The sequence below is a fragment of the Daucus carota genome, chromosome 6 (assembly GCF_001625215.2).
Source record: "Daucus carota subsp. sativus chromosome 6, DH1 v3.0, whole genome shotgun sequence".
Lineage (NCBI taxonomy): Eukaryota > Viridiplantae > Streptophyta > Magnoliopsida > Apiales > Apiaceae > Daucus > Daucus carota.
The window spans coordinates 5705139-5726318 of NC_030386.2; the positions used below are offsets into that span (position 1 = coordinate 5705139).

At 32.1% G+C, this 21180-nt stretch overlaps 2 protein-coding genes across 3 annotated transcripts; both read left to right on the forward strand.

Annotated features, from left to right (window-relative positions):
• Window positions 1-12275: 12275 nt before the first annotated feature.
• On the forward strand, window positions 12276-16377 carry LOC108224616 (glucose-1-phosphate adenylyltransferase large subunit 1). The gene is made up of 14 exons (XM_064080386.1): window positions 12276-12676; window positions 12764-12886; window positions 13024-13194; window positions 13521-13613; window positions 13755-13838; window positions 13916-13971; window positions 14199-14292; window positions 14648-14833; window positions 14965-15045; window positions 15155-15241; window positions 15316-15420; window positions 15514-15620; window positions 15715-15775; window positions 15892-16377. Exons 1-14 carry the CDS (start codon window positions 12509-12511, stop codon window positions 15991-15993), a joined length of 1518 nt encoding a protein of 505 aa, XP_063936456.1. The 5' UTR covers window positions 12276-12508; the 3' UTR covers window positions 15994-16377.
• A 1697-nt stretch (window positions 16378-18074) lies between these two features.
• LOC108227574 (SNF1-related protein kinase regulatory subunit gamma-1-like) lies at window positions 18075-20982 on the forward strand. 2 transcript variants are annotated; one of them, XM_064079939.1, is made up of 8 exons: window positions 18075-18339; window positions 18651-18773; window positions 19086-19138; window positions 19229-19336; window positions 19427-19585; window positions 19872-19954; window positions 20040-20225; window positions 20360-20982. In XM_064079939.1, exons 1-8 carry the CDS (start codon window positions 18123-18125, stop codon window positions 20826-20828), a joined length of 1398 nt encoding a protein of 465 aa, XP_063936009.1. In that variant the 5' UTR covers window positions 18075-18122; the 3' UTR covers window positions 20829-20982. The 2 variants fall into 2 exon arrangements, with proteins under 2 accessions (XP_063936009.1, XP_017258283.1); XM_017402794.2 differs by lacking the exons at window positions 18651-18773; window positions 19086-19138.
• Window positions 20983-21180: the final 198 nt, after the last annotated feature.

A 21180-nucleotide genomic window follows, 5' to 3' on the forward strand; every position in this document is an offset into this window, starting at 1 on the left:
CAGACAATATCATTAAGGATGGACATTTACTCCGTCCCGCTCGACCCCGACCCGATCTCCGACCCGTTTGGGTCGGGGATTCGGGAAATTTATGGAGGAACGGGGAAGGTTCTATAAAAAATTTGGGGATCGGAGCGGGGTCGGGGATTTGTGTCTCCCCGACCCCGATTGTGTATATATAAATAATAATAATATATTTATATATATTTATATATATATATATATACACTAAATAAATTATTAAAAATAGATATCTTTTATAATATTAATGAAATCTAAAAACAATCTTTATTCTTATTGGTTGATCATAATTATATTGTAATATTAATATAATATATTTTAAAATCGTCTTTTATATATACTAGCTTATAACTCGTGCAATGCACGGACGGTTAACATATTTGTTATTTTATTGTATATATTTTAAATTTATCTAATTTTATTGTAAAAATAAAATTATAATAGAATAATGTGATTTAATAAATGTTTTATTTAACAGTTGGATAAATTCTTCATAATTAAGTTCGTCAAATGGCTAACTAAAAATTGGGTCGAACATATATATTTTAATGAGAATGTTAAATCTTTTACATGTTATAATTTAAGAAGGACTATAAACTGAGATATAAACTAACCAATCAACCTTTTGATATTTTGTTATTAATAATTAATAATATAATATAAAACATATTATAATTTAATGAGATGCATGAAACCAACATAAATTTAATGTTTTGGTTTAATAGATAATAAAAAATATACTATAAAATGTTATAAATTCAAGAGCTCCGTGGGTCGAATACCAATCGATTCACCAAACTCAACTAACTGACCAATCAAGTGAACTTTTTATTTTCGACTTTAATAGTGTAATAATATATAGTATATGATAGATTTGTAATATTTTTTTTAATGTGAGATCATTAGAATATTTAAAAATAATGTTATTAATGTATTTTAGTTGAATAATATCACATGTTATTTAATAATTATATTTAATGATATTATATTTTTTATACATGGCGCCCGTGTTAATTGTAAAATCTTGGTTTTTTTAGTTAGAAAATCTAAAAAAGATAATGCGTTTTGATTAAAAAGGCAATTACTATGTTGCTCGATATTATTTTAGAAAATTGAGTTTTTTTAGCTAAAAAATATATAAAAGATGATTTATTTTAGTTAAAAAAATAATTGGTTATATATATAGATAAGCCTGTATTTCGGTCCAAGTACTGACCTCCCGACCAATACAATAATACTCTTTTTATTTTTTATTATTTGACGTTTAGACTTTTGGCACACATCTTTACGTATAAATATGTCGCCCATTTCCTCATTAATTGTAAAAGATTAATTTTTTTAGTTTGAAAATTTATAAAAAGATAATATATTTTAGTTAAAAAAGTAATTACCATGTTTATCAATGTTATTTTAAAAGATTGAGTTTTTAGGTCAGAAATATAAAAAAAGTAATATATTTCAATTAAAAAGATTAATTGGTTATATAGATAAGCCCGTACTTTGGCCCAAATTAAAAAGAATAATTGGTTATATACATAGCTCCAGAATAATTGGTTACATAGATAGGTCCAGAATAATTGGTTATATAGTTAGGCCCGTATTTTGGCCCAAGTACTGAGTTACCAAAATTTTAATGTTTCGGTTTTAAAAGGATTATTAATTGGTTATATAGATAGGCCCATACTTTAGCTCAAATTAAAAAGAATAATTGGTTATATAGATTGGCCCAGAATAATTAGGTATATAGATAGGCCCGTATTTTGGCCCAAGTACCGACCGACCAAACTTTTAATGTTTCGGCTTTAATAGTACTAGCTTATAGCCCGTGCAAGGCACGAGAGCTTTTCAATTATTTATAAACTTTTTAAATATATTTTAAATAGTGTGAAAAATTTAATATATAAATATTAAATTAAAATTGTATGTATCATGCCAAAGTATTAAATTTTTTCTATCAAATTTTAAATTATTTTAAGTAGAATATGTGACGCCAACTCCTATTAGATTATATTTATAAATGTATTTTATATTAGAATTATTATAATGTGATTTAAATATTTTTCTAAAAAATTTTATGGTTCGAGACTAAAATTGATAAACATAATTTATTTTGAATTAAGAAGATGGATCATAAACTGATAAACATGCAATAAGATGGTAGAATTTGTTTTGGATTAAGAAAAAGTTTTTGTATTCGTTACTCACATATATCGGGCTTATTAATTTTAAAATATATGAGATAAAAATAATTTTGTGATGGTGCGATTTATATGATTCTACAACTAAAACTGGTAGAAAATATTTATTTTGGATTAAAAAAAATCATGAACACGTGAAAGACAGAATTTGTTTTGGATTCAGAATAGGAATTATAAACATGCAAGTAGATATCAGTTGTCTTATGGAACAGAAGTTAATTTCGTTCTAATCTAACGGTGCTTATTTGTTCAATATACGATTCAATGGATAAAAATAATTTTGTGACGGTGCGATTTATACAATTCTACAATTAAAATTGGTAGGAAATATTTATTTTGGATTAAAAAAAAACCAAAAACACGTGAAAAACAGAATTTGTTTTGGATTCAGAAAAGGAATTATAAACATCCAAGTAGATATCAGTTTCCTTATAGAACAGAATTTAATTATGTTCTAATCTAACGGTATTTATTTGTTCAATATACGATCCAACGGATGATAAGCTTTTGGACCATGCGACCAAATTATCTCCCTTACGCTTATTATATATAAGTATATAATAGTAAGTATAGATTATAAATCAATTTTAATATGATTTGATATTGAAAATATATGATAATATAATTTTATTAGTATATTAGGAGTTAGTATTTTCTTTTTTTATTGAAAATTATATTATATATTATAAAGTCATTATATTTTTTATTAAAAAATAAATTTCCCCAAATGCCCGCGGGGATCCTCGTCCCCATTCGGAGCGGGGATCGGGGAGAATAAAAATCCTCGTTCGGGGTTCGGGGCGGGTTCGAGGATGAGTTTTGAATTCGGGGATCGAGGGCGGAAATAGCACTCCCCGACCCCGAAGTGCCCCCGCGCCCATCCCTAAATATCATATTAATATACAACCGATTATGGACTTGACATCTTTGCTACTCGCCTCTCTCAAATTTCTGTATAAATAAGCAAGCACTGCTAGCCACCAAACATATCCAAATATTCCTCGAATTAAGTAGAAACCTGATTGAGGGTGAGCGATATTATTGGACTTCGTAAGAAACAATATCGCCCCTCACAATCATAAACATATCCTTGGATGTATGTCTCCATCATGGCCTGATCCGTATCCGAAGGGCATCCACAATACATTTCTCTCAAAAAATTTAATTTTACACCAATACGGTCCCCAAGTCGACTTCCTTTATTCATATGAAAGATCTGGATTGGGTCTTATAAGTAATCATGTCTTTGTCACCGCAACATCAAAATCGAGTTTGACGAACTCTCTAGCAACCGGTAGACCAATCAAACTTTATACATCTTCTAGAGTCACTGTCATCTCCCCAAAAACGAAGTGAAATATGTTCGTTTTGAGCGTCCAAGACTTCAACAAAGATGTGATTAAGCAAACATTATTTTGCATAATCGCTCGCGGGTTTTGTAAACATCCCAGACCCCCATTGTTGAGATAGATACACTTGATAATAATGTAATCTCCATTGATTGAGATGGAAGGTACTCTGACATATTTGCAGTTTATCCATTTGTTTCCCGTTCCAAAAAAAATCAAAGTTTATCCAAATCTACACAATCAAGCTCAAAACTCGAACTAAAAATTGGAACTAACAATTTTATCAAAATTTTAAATCTAACTAACAATTCAAACTACAAAATTTGAACCTAAATATTCAAATCAAACTAAAAATTCGAATAAAAAAAATCAAACTTTGCTAAAATCTACACACACACACACACACATCTATGTATGTATATATAAATTCATAAATCAAAATCAAAACTTACTTACATAAAAGAAAACATACATCACATATACACACACATATATACATACACACATGTAAATTGAAGACAATACTCTTAGATCGGGTTGATATCAGTTTGAATTGGGTTGTAATCGCCGCAACATCGGTTGCTAGGGTTTGTGGTTTTGTTTTGTTTTGCTGGGTTTGTTTTACATCCAAAATACGTTATACAATACAATACGTTGTATAATAAAACGAACTCGATCCTGCTGGAGAAAAATCAGCCCGCTATATTATATAGCGTTGACCGTAGTGCAAAAGAGGTAAAGTAGAAAACAATTTTAACTAGACTTATAGTCTATTATATACCGTATAAGCTATATTATATAACGTATAGCTTTTCCATCCTAGCCGTCCATTGTTTAATGAACGATTAAAGATTGGTTGGCCAAAATTATATAATCATCTACATTCAGTTATGAACAGCTCCCAGTATACATCGCTCAAGATTGAAATTAAATAGAGCTTTATATAAATTGAATTTAAATATTTATCAAAAATATTTATAATTCTTATTTATATTATTGTCTAGTATTTCTAGATAGAATTGTATAGGTTTTGAGATATCTTATAAATAACGAATTTCAAATAAATATTATTTCGATTTGAACTAGTTAGACACATACCTCTTTAAACAATTTTTTTTTTTACTCAAATGATCACGCCAGCCAAATCTATATGTAACAATGAACTAATAATACATGTGAAACAAGTGCCCTACTGTAAGAAAGCTTTCTTAAATTACAATGATGTAATTGTGGACTTAATTTTTAGTCATGAGCATACTCATCTTCTCATTAAAGATTATTAGAAAAAACAAGTATAAACACATACAAAAATCATGGTATATGTATCAGCTACAAAAGTATTTTATATATCTGATCATAAATACTTGTTAATTATCTTCCTTCAACTGTTGCCTCATTCAAATGACCCTGATAATAATCTAGAAACGACATTACATGAAAACAATTAGTACTAGACCAAAAATTCACAAACGATTAGCAAGAGTAGAATCAGAATCAAAACTATCATCCAATGAGAAAACAACCAGAACAACCAAAAAATCTAATATGTGACGCAAGTGTCACTTTTGGCACAAATTCAATAAGGCAATAATCATAGATTTACATTCACATTTTACTAGTATAAAGCAAAAATGCACAAATACAAAGCAAGACAAAGTAGATTTGTTCTAATCTATCCATTGGGTCGTATTATTTTCTCAATAATTTAGATCATCTTTAAAGAAAAAAAGAGTAAATACATATTATCTATTACTACGATTTATACCACTAGTACTTCTAAATTTTAATAGATTTTTAACTTAAAAGTTCATAATCCTAATTTTGATAGTAAATCCAACTATTTTTTGAAACAAAGGTGTTAATCTAATAATAAAAAGTCATACGAAATCTACACCAATGATCGAGTCGAACAAACAGTAAATTGCAATCGCATGTTCTCATAAAGAGACAGTTAAACGATATTTTGAAGAAAATGTATATACAAATACAAGTACCGTCTCATGCATCCTCGTTGAATTACTGGTACCCTCTTCATCATGCCTTAATAGAGCTATCGTTTGAGCTATCGACCAAAATTGCGATTCCATACAAACTTTCATCACCAAATCAAGACCCCGCTTACAATTAAGAAGCGAAAAACAAAGCTCTCACTAGGGAGAGAAAACAACCTTGGATCTGAAGCAGAACCACAAAAATAAGAGAAATCGGACTGAAAATCCACCCGCTTGAAACAAAAAAGAAAGACAGCAAAATCTCTGATTGTTTTAGATCTAAGAATTCTCTCGAGAATAGCAGAACCACAAAAATAAGAGAAATCGGACTGAAACCCACCCGCTTGGAAGAGAGACAGCCAAATCTCCGATGGTTTTAGATCTAAACTTCCTGAGAAGAGTATTATTCAAAAACTAAGAAGAAAACAAAGCAATTAATTGATTCAGGGTTTTCCACCGGTGAAAACCGATGGAAGCCTCAGGCGGCGACGACAAGAGAGAGGCTAGAGAGAATTAGGGTTAGTAAATCCAACTATTAGTGTAAAAGTTAAAAATATGTGTAAAAAACATGACAGGACAAGCAAAGCTAAACGTATGTATAATTTTAACCCTTATGGTACCCATTTTTTAAAACCTAAACAGCTTCTCTTTTCTAAAGTAATACATATACTGCATAATACAAGAAAATAAAAAAAAAAAAAAAGAAAACTTACTCTCAGGTAGAGGCAGACCCTGATAGGGCAACCCCCTAAATTTTTATGCTTAAATTTATATAATTACACGATCTCGTGAAAACGGTAAAAAATCACATAATATGAATATTAAAATTGTGTTTTCTATCTTATCATTTTGGTATCCACCATTCTAATCAAGGTGAACATGACTTATTTATGCTGTGCAACGGTAAATAATTAGATAAAATGAATATTAATTTTTTTTATGTTCATTCCGATTAATTATCGTCACAAAATATTATATACGACCTCCCTTACTTACGGAGCTGGATCCGCCACTACTCTCAGGTACTTGGGCTCTAGATTATTGAGATAAGAAACGAAGAGAAGTGAAGTGATCATATCTGGCGGTGTAAGTGGAGTGGTGAGGAGGGGTGGAATTTTGTGCAATGCAGTGTGACTGGGAGGGTGCAAGCTGGCTTGTGTGGAGAAATGTTCTTTAGGCTTCATTAGGTGTCTTTTCATCTTCTTGGTGGTGTGTATTTTGTGTTTCTGTGGATTCTATTTCTGTAGAGTGGTATGGGGCTTGTGGTTGTGGGGTAACTGAAGATGGAGGGTAGATGTGTGTACATATATAATACAATATGATCACTAAGTTAAAAAAAACATAGCTAGTTTGGCACAAGTGAATTATTCGATATTACAACTCATTGGGATAGGAAATAGACCTGCTTACTATCAAGATCAAACCCTAAAACAAATTTGAAGATTTGTTTGTGCAAAAAGGAGGATGAGGAAGAGTATGAAAAGATTGTTTAGGTAACGAGGAAGTCACCCTTAATTACTTGCACATCTCGACAACAACAACAACAACAAACAACACTGACAACATCAGAAACTTGAGCTCATTCGCTAAACTTCCAATACGGAAGTGTGAAGGTACTCACTTCAAACTAATATATATATAATTACTTTTCATTACTAACTTTCAAACTCAAACGACATTATTGTTGATGATTATAAGATTTTTGTTTATTTAATTGGGTTCAAACAGGAAGTGCCTCTAAGTATTTAGAAGAAGCAATGCTGAATGAAGGTCCCAAAACTTATACGAGAAATGAAATCCAAGATCCTTTCAATCAATTCATATAGAAGGGGATACAATTAATCTTAATGATCTTTTCTTCATTAATGAAAGGAATCTAATCAAAGATAACAATGAACGGGTGAGTATCCTCTTTAATTGTTACCCATACTTTCTTTTTTGAATGGTATGCTAGTACTAGGGGTGCCTATGAGTCGGATAATTATGCGGTAATCTAGTTTTGTTGTTGTTGCAGCTTTGAAAAGTTTGATAGTGTAATTAAGTTTTATGCATACGGAAACAGAGTACAATTTTTAGGATAATATAATATTATTAATTTGAGGTATATATAGATTTGATAAATTCAATAATCGATATTGCAGAATCTTTAGAATTAAGTAATCGATACTGCAGAATCTTTAGAATTTTCTTTTGCAGAGTGGATGATGAACTTGTTTCATGGCTGGGATACAAAAAGAGACAGTTGCTCTGTTGGTCTGTATGGAAGTGTCGAAATGATATGGTCTGGAAGCAAAAAGGGTTGGAGGTAGAGGATATTGTAATGTCCGCTAAGGTGGTCCTTAACCAATGGCATAGTGCCCAGAACAAATCTTTCGACCATTATCTTGGTTTGATGACTCAGGATGATGGTGATGACTGCTGGATTGCTCCAAAAGTTAGCAAGGTTAAGGTGAATACGGATGCTGCACTATTTTCTTCAACTAACTGCTACAGATTTGCTTTTGTCGTTAGAAACTATGAAGGCTCCTTGGTGGAAGCTCCTCGAGATGTTGCTCTGGTAATACTACGCCATAAATTTCAGAAGCTATGGGCATCAGGGAGGCCTTAAGCTGACTGAAGGAGAAGGATTACATAGATGTCGAGGTGGAAACCGATTGCCTAATTGTTGTCCAAGCTATCAGAGGCCCTTCAATTCTTCCATCATATTTCGGCAGAATAATAGAAGATTGCAAGGCGCTAGTAGAAGAGTTGAAAGGCAAGAAGGTGTTAATGAAGTTTGTTAAACGGTCTGCGAACCACGTAGCTCATTTCATAGCGAGATGCAGTAGTTCTATAGCTGATCGTGTCTGGACGATGGGTAATATTTATCCAGAGTTCACAGATGTATTATTGAATGATTTGAAGTAATGATATTCATCTCTTTCTCGGCCAAAAAGAAAAGTTGTGATCCCTAAGTGCATGCATATTGAATTTACTTTTGTAATCAAATAGTATGGCAACCTCGTACGCGACCTACAACCACTTTCCTAAGCACCTGCAGTGGTAGAAGTGCACTTATATCCTAAAGCATGTACAAGTAATTATATATTCAAATAGTAGGTTAATAAGAGGTATTGACGTTATATATACTACATCTATGTATGTATATAGAAATTCATAAACTAAAGTCAAAACTTACTTACATAAAAGAAAACATACATCACATATACACACACATATGTAAATTGGAGGCAATTAGATCGAGTTGATTTTGGTTTGAATTGGGTTGTAATCGCCTCAACATCGGTTGCTAGGTTTGTGGTTTTGTTTTGTTTTGCCGGGTTTATTTTACATCCAAAATACGTTATATAATAAAACGAATTCGGTTCCGCTGGAAAAAAATCAACCCGCTATATTATATAACGTAGGACAAAAGAGATAAAGCAGAGAACAATTTTAACTGGAATTATACTCTATTATATATCGTATACGCTATATTATATAACGTATAGCTTTTTCATCCTAGACGTTCACTATTTAATGAACGATTAAAGATTGGTTGAACACAATTATATAATCATCCACATTCAGTTATGGAACAGCTCCCTATATACATCGCTCAAGATTTAAATTACAAATAGAGCTTTATATAAATTGATTATGAATATATATCGAAAATATTTATAATTTATATATATATATATATAAATATATATATATATATATATATATATATATATATATATATATATATATATTATTGTATAGTATTTCTTTTTTTTGACAATGCAGGCTTATTACAAATAGAGCTTTATATAAATTGAATTCAAATATTTATCGAAAATATTTATAATTTTTATTTATATTATTTTCTAATATTTCTTTTCTTGAAAATGCAGGTTTATATATCTTACAAATTAATATCTGTTTTAATACTTTTTGGATGAGTTACAGTCGAACCCGGGTGTCCCGGGACAACAAAAAATTAATTCACCACTGAGTTATCCAATGATGCTTATTTCGATCTGATTATATTTTAGTCAACAAATAATTGAACAAATAATTGGAAAGACTAATCATAATAATATCTTCTCGATAAGCAATAGTAGCTGCCATATGACAACAACTAGGCCTTTTAGTTTTGCGTGCTGAATGTTTCTTTTCATAATTGCATATTTGCATGCATATATTTTGTACTTTTATTTTAGCAATTTTGAATCGCGTAAAGATGTAGTGTTTGACATGGTCCATTAAATTTTATGTTTAATATTTCAAATTTATTAAACTTCAAATTTAGATTTTTTAATACAATTTATATATTTTAGAGGATGAGATGCACGTGATTTCAAATTCAAAATTCATATTTTTAAATCAAACTTTATCAATTTTCAGATATATTGTATGTGGTTGTATTTAATTATTAAAAGTTTTGAACAAAAGAACTTCCTCTCTCTAATGAATATATTTTGTACTACATATTTCATAGAAGTATGTAGGGATAATTAATTCAAACGTCCCTGAACTATAGGTTGTTTATTGTCTAGATACCTATCCTATTTTTCTCAATATTGCGATCCTTAAACTTTCAAATTTTTCTAATTCGTGTCCTTCCGTTAACAATCAACTAACATGCGTTAGTCAATGCTTACGTGGCAGATAAAAAAATAAAATTAAAAAAATTAAAATGTGAGATGTAATCTTTTAAAACCAATTTAAGTTAAGTCAATTTAAGTTAAAAATAAAACATCCACACTTTACACTCGCTAAGCTGCGTATTAACACAGAGTGCGCGAGAATTAGGGTTCCAGAGCGATTGAGGATTTTCTTTCTTCACTAAGCTGGGGTTCGATTGAAAGCGATCCTTCTATCATATGAAGTATGTACAGACATACAAGATCATATATATACATGTATATATTTTTCTCTTATGGATTCTGTGTAAGCATTAGCCACGTAAGCTTTAGCCACAAGCATCTGCCACGTAAGCATTAACTAACGTCTGTTAGTTGATGTTTAACGGAAGGATGCGAATCAGAAAAGTTTGAAAGTTTAAGGATCGCAATATTGAGAAAAATAGGATAGGGACCTAGACAATAAAAAGCCTATAATTCAGGGACGTTTGAATTAATTATCCCAAGCATGTATTATCTAAGGTGTAGCATTTTCGACTTGCTCAAATTCTTAATTTTAAATTAAAAGTACATGTGAAAAATAGTGTTTTAATAGACTCTAATGGCTTTTTATAAATTTAAAAATCTCCTTTCTCCTCCTTAAAGTTAATAATTTATTACTATTAAATATAATATTGGCTATCCTCCAATTCTATTCACTTCTCTCCCCAACTTTCAAATAATTATATTATAATTAAAATGTAAATGTAAATATAAAAATAAGATTGTAATTAACATGATATTCGATATTTAAAAATATATTTTAAAAAATATATGCAGTTGTTTGTCCGTCTTCTCAAGCTGAAACAGAAAGGGTTAAATGGCGTTTTGGTCACTCAACTGACCGGAAACTTGCAATTGGGTCATCCAACTCAAAAAGCTGTCAGTCACATCATTATAATCTTAAAAATTTTCATTCACGTCACTGGCCGTTACACTCCGTTAAATATTTGATGGAAAGCTGACTAAGCGTCGTGACTTGGCTTAAATATATCCACTGTGGCATGTACAGTCAGCTGAAGTGGCATTTTGGTCACTCAACTGAATACAAACTTGCAATAGGGTCATCAAACTCAAAAAAATTTCATTTAGGTCACTTATCATAATATCCGTTAAAAATTGAAAAAAGAAAGAATTAAAAGCTATCATGCAGCACCTTTTTTCCATCTTAAAATTTTTTAAACTTATTAACAAATGAAACAAATACACAGACATAAAATCAGTAGTTTCACCCACAAAAAATTAATATTTATTTATCTTTTATCGTTTTATATATCTTAAGGCCATTTTGGAAAAATTTCATACTTATAAATCTATTGTCATTTTAAAATATTTTTTGGTCATCGTGAAAAAGTCCATAAAAAATATAACGAGTTTTTTCAAGATGACCTCAAGATATATACAACGATGAGATAAACAAAGATTAAGTTTTTGTGGGTGAAGCTATTGATTTTATGTGTGTGTATTAGTTTATTTTGTTAATAAGTTTCGAAATTTTCAAGAGAGAAAAAAGGTGTTACATGATAGCTTTTAATTATTTCTTTTTTCAATTTTTAACGGATATTATGATAAGTGACCTAAATGAAAGTTTTTTGAGTTTGATGACCCGATTGCAAGTTTTTAGCCAGTTGAGTGACGAAATCGCCACTTCAGCTGACTGCACACGCCACGGTGGATTTTTTTAAGCCAAGTCATGACGCTTAGTCAGCTTTCCGTCAAATATTTAACAGAGTGTAACGGCCAGTGACCTGAATGAAAATATTTAAGAGTTTAATGATGTGACTGACAGCTTTTTGAGTTGGATGACCCAATTGCAAGTTTCCGGTCAGTTGAGTGACCAAAACGCCATTTAACCCGAAACAGAAAGGACTGAGCGACATATGAGAGTGAGAAGTGGAAGCGGAGCAGAAATGATAATATAAATAACAATGGTGCAACTAGATTAGATTTCTATTCTCGTGAAGTAAATAAAGCTAAACTCACCCACCCATTCACGCATTTCCTTCCTCTTAATCTGCCCACCTGTTGGAACCCCTTGAATACACACTTTGCATCTTTTTCACTTTTAATGCTCATATTTAGTCTTGGATTCCTAGATTTATCTTCTGGACCAGGCTCTTGTTGTATTTCACCATTAATTAACTAGTTGTTATAATAATACAACACTGCAGTGTAAGCATCTTTAAGTCATTTATACTTTACTTGCTTACTTAGATCAGAGGCGTACCTTGTATACTTTACTGGGTTTACAAATTCAATGCTTCATTGTTAATCTACCATTCATTCATTCTTCTTGTCAAATGGATTGTTGCTCTGCACCCCTCAATGGGTTTTTTGGGGAGAGATTGAGGGGGAGAAATGATTATATGGTTAAAAGTTTTAAACTTGGGAAAAGGGTAAGAAAGATCAAACCAGGGGTTTCTTTCTCTGTGCTTACCTCAAATAATGGTATAGACACAAATACAATGGTGAGTAAGATGCATTCGTTTCACTCATTTTTGTTTTGAAATTGTGATTTGATGCTTTCTCATTTCATGTTTCTTGCATTATTCTAGTCCATAAGGGTTCCAAGTTTAGAGAGGAACACGGCGAAGCCTAAAAATGTGGCGGCTATAATATTGGGGGGAGGTGCTGGGACGCAGCTGTTTCCTCTTACAAGAAGATCAGCAACGCCTGCAGTAAGAATTTAACCGACTTCTTTGGCTTTACTCACGCTGTTATATTGTTCAATGGTTTTAGTAACTCTTCAGTTTAGAAGTAATTCATTGTTTTTTCGGTATTGTTTAAGTGGTCCTCTTTTGATGTTTGAATACAGGTGCCTGTTGGAGGATGTTATAGACTTATCGACATTCCCATGAGCAATTGTATTAACAGCTGCATAAACAAGATTTTTGTTCTTACTCAGTTCAACTCGGCTTCTTTGAATCGTCATCTAGCTCGTACGTATTTTGGAAATGGAGTGAACTTTGGTGATGGTTTTGTTGAGGTAAATTCCAAAAAAACCCATTAGCATGCTAAATGGTGAATTACAGAATATACATTTTAGGCAGGTCAGATTTTAATAGATCAGTTCTGCCCTTGTGGGCTACATGGTAATATTACTGATGGATATTATGTTCGTGTAGACATTTTGTTAATTAGAGCAGACTTGTGGTCTAGTTGTATATTTTGTCAGACATATCGATATACTAGTAGTTTATTATTAATTATATTTCTGACTACTATACAACTAAATAGCATATCAAATAGAAAATTTATAGGTATTAATATGTATCTGGTGAATGGTGATCTCATATCAACTTCCTGATACAGGTGCTTGCCGCCACTCAGACACCAGGTGAGGCAGGAATGAATTGGTTCCAAGGAACTGCAGATGCCGTGAGGCAGTTTACATGGGTTTTTGAGGTCCAATCCATTATTCTAGTTGCAATTTATTCTTATGATTGCTTAAATAACTAGATGCACATTTAAATTCTGTAGGTTCATTTTATTGTAAATAATGATTGACTTCTAATCTGCTGATGTTATAATTTGTAACTACTTCAGGATGTCAAGAACAAGGACATTGAAAATGTGTTGATACTATCAGGGGATCATCTTTATCGAATGGATTATATGGACTTCGTGCAGGTATATTGCTTTTTTCTGGAACATTTGATGGCACAGTCCTGTTTTTGATGCTCCTAACTGTTTCACTACACAAACAGAATCACGTTGATAGGAATGCAGACATTACAGTCTCATGTGTACCTGTAGGGGACAGGTTTGTTGTTCTTTCTATTTGCCACCCACTATAATGGCATGGTTCCCATCCGATCTTCCTTACTCACAAATTTTGTTTATATATTATTCCGTATTTACCTTATATCTTATAAATATTGTTTGTAGTATGCCAAATGTAAAAGAATATATAAATAAAATTCTACATCCTCAATTATGTTATAATCAAATGCTATTGCATACTATCTCAAAGTGAGCTATATTTATCAGCCGGGCAACAGATTATGGATTGATGAAAATTGATAACCTAGGGCAAGTTGTTCAATTTGCTGAAAAGCCCAGGGGTGCCGATCTGGAAGCCATGGTAAGTAGCTAGATACTAGATATTTCTATAGCGAGTCCTGTCCTTTTTATTTGATCAGAGTGATAAAATGATTAGTTTGTAGATGATTGGTTTGATTTTTCATTTTGTAGACCTATATTTTCATGATGTATACCTACCTAGCTTCAGATCCAGTTTTGTGCAAGCTGATTATAATTTTCAAATCAGCATGCAGCTTTCAAAAAAAAAAGAAAAAAAAGTCACCATTTTGTTTAGGCATGCAGATAGATTCACAATTATTTGCCTTCATTTGCGGGCAGAAAGAATTGTTATTAACACTACTTCTACTGTTATATACTAACTTTTATGTAATTATCTTCATGTTGGTTCACTGCAGAAAGTAGATACCACTCTGCTAGGGTTGTCTCCAGAAGATGCTGCAAAATCCCCATATATTGCTTCAATGGGAGTATATGTCTTTAAGAAGGATATTTTATTGAAGCTTCTTAGGTGGAGATATCCTACATCCAATGACTTTGGATCTGAAATCATTCCTTCAGCTGTTACAGAGCATAACGTGCAGGTATGTATACTGGACTTATGTGTTCATTTACATCTTGTTTTATGCTAAATGTCATTTACTCCTGTTTAAATTAAAATTGACACTTGACAGGCATGTTTAACTTATTCGTAAATGAAATCCTATTTTGATAGGCATATCTATTCAGAGACTATTGGGATGACATTGGAACTATAAAATCTTTTTATGATGCTAATTTGGCACTTACAGACGAGGTTGGTTTAAGTACCGTAAATTTATTATTTTATTTCATATTTTCCGCTCTAGAAATTTGTGGATGTTTTTTCTTTACCTGCAAACTTTTTAAAGGGTGATACGATACAGGTACCAAAATTCGAGTTTTATGATCCTAAGAAACCAATCTTCACCTCTCCAAGGTTCTTGCCACCAACTAAATTTGAAAGAAGTCGGGTAAGTCACTGTACTTAGACCTATCATGGCTTAAGTTCAACGTCTCAGTTCACATGCTTCACATGAGTCTGCAGATTAAGGATGCACTTATATCACATGGTTGCTTTCTACAAGAATGTAATGTTATACACTCAGTCGTGGGTGAACGCTCACGTTTAGACTCTGGCGTGGAGCTTAAGGTTATTTATCCTAAACTAATTGTCCATGCATAAAAATCGGGGTAAAACAAATTATCAATGACCCATTTGATTTTCATTCGGAAAAAAATATAGGATACACTTATGCTGGGAGCAGATTACTATCAAACAGAATCTGAGATTGCATCTCTTTCAGCAGAGGGTAAAGTCCCAATCGGAGTTGGTCGGAACTCAAAGATCATGTAACGAACATAACTGAATTTTTTTTTTTCATTATTTTTGTATTCAAGATCAGCACATCAAGTCCTCACCAAGTTCTTGTTATTTTCATCACAGTAATTGTATTATTGACAAGAATGCAAAAATTGGCAGTAATGTGATAATCGCTAACAAAGAGGTAAGCTTTCTATTTCTTTCCCTGATGCCTCATAATCTTCCAAAGCAAATATCAGTATTTCTAACTTCTTTCATCTGCACTCTTAACTCCACTATGATTAATTTTTGTCTTGTCAGGGTGTTCAAGAAGCGGACAGACCGGAAGAAGGTTTCTACATTAGATCAGGAATCACGATCATACTGGAGAATGCCACTATTAAAGATGGTACTGTTATATGATAATGAGCCTTGACAACCTACTGTCTCTTTGGACATCAAAACCTTACTAGTCTTGAGTTATACAGTGCTTTTTTGGCCAAAAGCAAGTTGAATTGCTGTTCTGCCACAGGGTGGAAGCTCCGATCATCCGTAAAGATGAGGCTACAACTGAAGTTCTTGAATAAATCTTGAAAGGCTGCACCAGCTGAATATTTTCCCTTTCCTTGTGGAGTGCCAGAGTAGGGTATATCCGGGGAAGAGTTGATATCTGTGCAAGGCTACGAATAGAAATAAACAGTGCAGAACTTTTGAGTTGAACAATGACAATAAAAACTACTACTTCAACACTTTGGTGGCCTTCGAGCATTTTTCATTTCAAAATATAAAAGTCTTTACTGTCAATAATGAATATTGTGCTGGCAACGCCAAAATCCTTAAATTGTTTTAAAAGTTATTCACAAATATATTTCATAGATGAAACAATATGCAAAATCATTGGTGAATTTTGCTGCAATACATGTACTCGTGTTGATTATGTGTGTTAAAGGAGAAATGTGAAAATTAACAAGATTGAGGTTGTTATTGAAATCCAAATATGTGGTGACGGCTCTTTATCGGAATTGGAGGTAGTGATGTGTATAGTGGTGAGTGAGATTGTAAGTTAAGGGTTCGTGATTGTAAAGAAAATTAGAATTTTCTCCGCAAATCTCTCATTCTCAAAAATTACAAATGCCTATAATGTGCTTACGTAACTTTCTTTTATAGAGGATCAAAACATACGTAGTTTTAGTCGATTAAAAAACCTACACTAATTCGGTTTTCCTTTCTGCCACATTTCTAAAAAGATACGTAGTTTTAGTCGATTAAACACACTTTTGAATAGAAAGAGCATTCATAAATCTGTTTTTGACATACATAATTTTATTTTATTTATTAAATCACATATTGTAATCGTAAAATACTGCTAGTCTATATTTGGATTTCCCTCTAATCCAACTCTTTTGATTAATTTTTATATTATAAAATCAGTTGATTCCGTCTCAAATAATTTGTCTTTTTATCAAATTTATTGAATTTTGGCCAAGTATTACCCATAAAATATAAATTAAGATGTATTTTTTAAATCTTATTAAATATAAAAGATAAAACAATAATGATAACCAAAATTTAATCAATTTAACACAAAAGAAGTTAAATAAAATAAGATTTGGAACCGAAGGAGAAATGAAATAATACAAGACGAGAAAAATGACTTGTTTCATGTTGAGATCTCTGTTATAAAAGTCGGTGATTAATCGTGATTAATCCCTATTCCGTAGCTCGTCGAACTGATTAAATTTCCGATTAATCACTGATCAATCCGATTAAATCCCGATCAATTTAATTAATCTCTGATTAATTCTTGTTCCGTAACTTCACCGATTAAGTCCGATTCTCGTTTTTTACGACACCGGTTGAGATGCATATTAAGAGGAAGAATTTTTTTTTTATATAATCTACTGCCGTTACACATTAGGATCGACCGGTGACTCCATAACCAGTTTTCGGCCGATGTCTGCAAAAACTTGCTGGTGCTCTGCTCGATTGACACGTGTTAAAAAATCTGATACGTGGAAGGAAGGGAGATTTATAAATAATTGTAATATGACATCTTTTTGTTGTCCAAATAAAACTTGCACTATGCATATGTTAGTTTCTAATTTAATAATATTTTTAGCTTTTAACTAATTTTTTAATATTTAGTAGGCATTTGGCTCATTTAACGAGAATCTAAACTCTCTTTTAATAGTACATAAGTACATATTTTTATTTTTTAATTTTGAGTAGGCATTTAACTCATCATTCCGGTTAACCAGAATCGAAATCCTCTTTTAATTTATTTTTACTTTTTACTCTCATAATGATGGCTAGATGTATTAATTATTCTCTTCTAATTCTAATTAAAAAAGAGATGTCGAAAAAACATAAATATATATTTTAAACATAAATTTGACATCAAATACATTTATATATATTTACAACCAAATTTACCGTTCTATTTTAATTATTTCTTTATATATAATATCAAATTATAAGACACAAATAAAATGAATGTAGAAGTAGAAGTAAATTTTGGCAGCAGTGAGTGCTTGAAAGCTGAAGAAATAAAAATGGATTTGAGAGGGATAGAAAAGATAGTGAAAGAGACAGAGGGTAGTATTACTGAGAAAAAAGAAACTCTTGTTTCCATCCTCAGCAATCGTACAGATGATGTGGATGAACATGGCACCCCAGATTCATCAGCTTCCATTGATTCTGGCACTGCCCTTCAGCTGTTTCTTGATCACATCCCTGTTTCTTCAGTTACTGCCATCCCCAACCCTCCTGGTAAATAATTAATATATTGCCATTTACATCAACTTTAAGGCTTGAACTTTATTGCTACTAGCTGATTTAGTTTGATAAAGATAGAACTAGGTGGAGTCATGATTCCAAAGAATTTTCTATAATCTTGGGTGCCGTGTATCTATTGATTTGTAGCTGTAATGAGAGAAAAGGCCCAAAAGTTGCGTTTTGAAGTGACATTTTGGGTCATTTTTTCAGAAAATGACAATAGAGGCCTTTTTGTGGTAAATAGTGACATTTGGAGCCAACAGCCCAGTAATGAATACTAATTTACAGTGTTATTGTTTTGCAAGTGTTGAAATTAACAACTCAAGATTCCTTGCGTTATGCGATTAGAACTATGCACGATAATGATGTATTTGCTGCTCCTATCACGGACACCGTAGAGTTTGATCCAGACAACATTAACCACTCTGATCCATGTTGGATAAGTAAACTAACTCTTGGACTTAGAGGAAGAATCTGGAACTCTGTTATATTCAGTGAATTTAGGAATATGTGAGAACACAATAATTATGATTCATAGAACTTGGAAGATGTATCTATTTTGATTCATGTATGATGTTTTATATTCTCCTGTTATATAAAGGAGAAGATTGTATTGTTTTGAATAAGATTAAGAATACAGAAATATTTAGAAACACAAAACAGTTCCTTGTTTGATTCACTATTCTATTCTGCACCTAGTATACTGAAATTATTCCTAAATTCTATACACAAACTCAACAATCCATATGTTGGTATTATTGATTTGGCTAGCATGCTTCTGTGGTTTCTAAAGGTACAGATTCGAAACATTTTTTTTTTTGTGGAGTAATACAATGATGTATTTATGCATTATATATGATTTCGCTCCAAATTGACTTTTCAGGAATGTGAAGATTACTTTAGGAATAAAAGAGATGATGACATGAGATATGAATTCACCAGTGGGATTTTCTCCATGCTAGAACAAGTTGATCACATTGCCGAAACTAAGGTGTTCTGCTTTGTAGTTGTTTCGAATGTGCATAATTTACTACTTGCCGCTCCTTAACTCACTCATCCATGTTCTTGTGTTCAAAACTAGATTGGTGAGCTAGCAAAGTCATGTCTGTGGGAACCTTTCTTCCCAATCAATTCACATGACACGCTCTTTCATGTTCTGTTGCTGCTCTCAAAACATCAGCTTCACCTTGTTCCTATTGTGAAAGGACACAAATCTAATATAACTGGCTTTATTACCGAGGTAGTTTTCGTTTGCTACAGCATAAACAACTTGACTAGATTCGCTAAAATAAGAGTAACTGGACATCTGAACAGTTGTCAAGAAGCAAAAATTGGTTAATCACGCACCTGAAAACTAATATTTTGGTGCAAAATCGATTTTTTGTCCTCTTAAAGTAACTGTGCAACAACTGATTTCGTATATGAGAAACAGCAAGAAATAGTGCAATATTATCTTATTAGTAGTAGAAGATATTGAATACAGTCATTTGAAGAGGTTTTTTCTGATCATCGGTTGCTTTGTATAGAGCGCAGTTGTTGACTTGCTTCTCCAATCAAGTGGGCTAGAGTGGTTTGATAACATAGCAGATAAAGCTATGTTAGATTTCAGGTGTTGTTGCTAATGATTTTGAACATTTTTCTAAGTATACAAACAACTTGTTGCTCATATCTTCCTTTCGGTTTGTTTATTCTAGGTTTGACAAGCAGGCTGCTACTGTTTATGAAGACCAAAGTGTCGGGGAGGCAATGAACATGCTGTGGGTAAACCGGATATGTGCAGTTGCAGTCGTGCAGCGACAGACTGAAAGTATCATAGGTTGCGTGAGGACCAGCGACGTGTATCATCTTCTAGACTACGAAGACATATTCAACAATAGAAAGTACGTCTTGTACATAGACACCAAGCTATAATTACTACATTGCATTTGGATTATGTTCTTGTAGCATTAGTTTTCAGGAATATTATTTTTGGTATTCTTCATGACATAATGATGTATATAAAGCATAATCACAGGACGGTGACCATGGATCACTTCATCCAACTGGAAACCTCTACAGCAGATTCTGATCCAACTGTTGACCAGAAAATAGTTGCTACAAGCCCTGCTTTAGACTCTGATGAAACCGTTGATCGTGATCTTGATGCTTTAACAGCTACAACAGAATCCAGTCCAACCTCCACACAGAGTCTCTCTTTGAGAAAGAAGCTTCTTCCAAGAATGAACAAGCCTGCTATATTCCGAACGACTGACAGTCTTAAGCAAGCAATGGAAACATTAGCACGTAGAAAAACCAACGTCTGTTTTCTAGTCAATGATGTGCAACAAGTGACCGGAATGCTGACGTTGAGCGATATAATCAGCCAGTTTGCTCCACCTTGTATGGATTCAAGAATCACCGGAGGAAGATTCTTTGACGATGCACTTGAACAAAGTGGCTGTGATGTCAAAGATAGAACCTTAATCTTTGACAGCAATCGCTAGAATATGTGTGCATAAATGTAATGAGTTATTGTACTTAGCAGAACAAAAGAATAAATAAATTGCTGCAATACATTTTCTTCTTTCAAAGCAGCTGTGGTGTAAGTTTTTTGAACTAGTTTTACCTTTCAAGGTGGCTTCCTATTTTGTGTGATAATTGTGTTATAGTAATAGTAATGTTGGTTATATTTGTTGAAATGAAAATATTATTCCACATAATATAATATTTTACTATAATAAAATAATATATTTTATTCATAATAATTTGAATGATAATAATATAATATAATATTTTCAACATATAATCAATGCTTTATATTATTTAAATCATTTGACCAATAATAATAGTTGTAAC

Bases quoted from the DNA above. Each gene is read 5' to 3' on its own strand.
- LOC108224616 (XM_064080386.1), top strand. From the start codon at position 12,509: ATGGATTGTTGCTCTGCACCCCTCAATGGGTTTTTTGGGGAGAGATTG. The intron at 13,614-13,754 runs GTCCAATCCATT...TAACTACTTCAG, and splicing joins AGTTTACATGGGTTTTTGAG to GATGTCAAGAACAAGGACAT. The intron at 14,293-14,647 runs GTAAGTAGCTAG...GGTTCACTGCAG, and splicing joins GTGCCGATCTGGAAGCCATG to AAAGTAGATACCACTCTGCT.
- LOC108227574 (XM_064079939.1), top strand. From the start codon at position 18,123: ATGGATTTGAGAGGGATAGAAAAGATAGTGAAAGAGACAGAGGGTAGT. The intron at 18,340-18,650 runs GTAAATAATTAA...TTGTTTTGCAAG, and splicing joins TGCCATCCCCAACCCTCCTG to TGTTGAAATTAACAACTCAA. The intron at 19,337-19,426 runs GTGTTCTGCTTT...GTTCAAAACTAG, and splicing joins ATCACATTGCCGAAACTAAG to ATTGGTGAGCTAGCAAAGTC.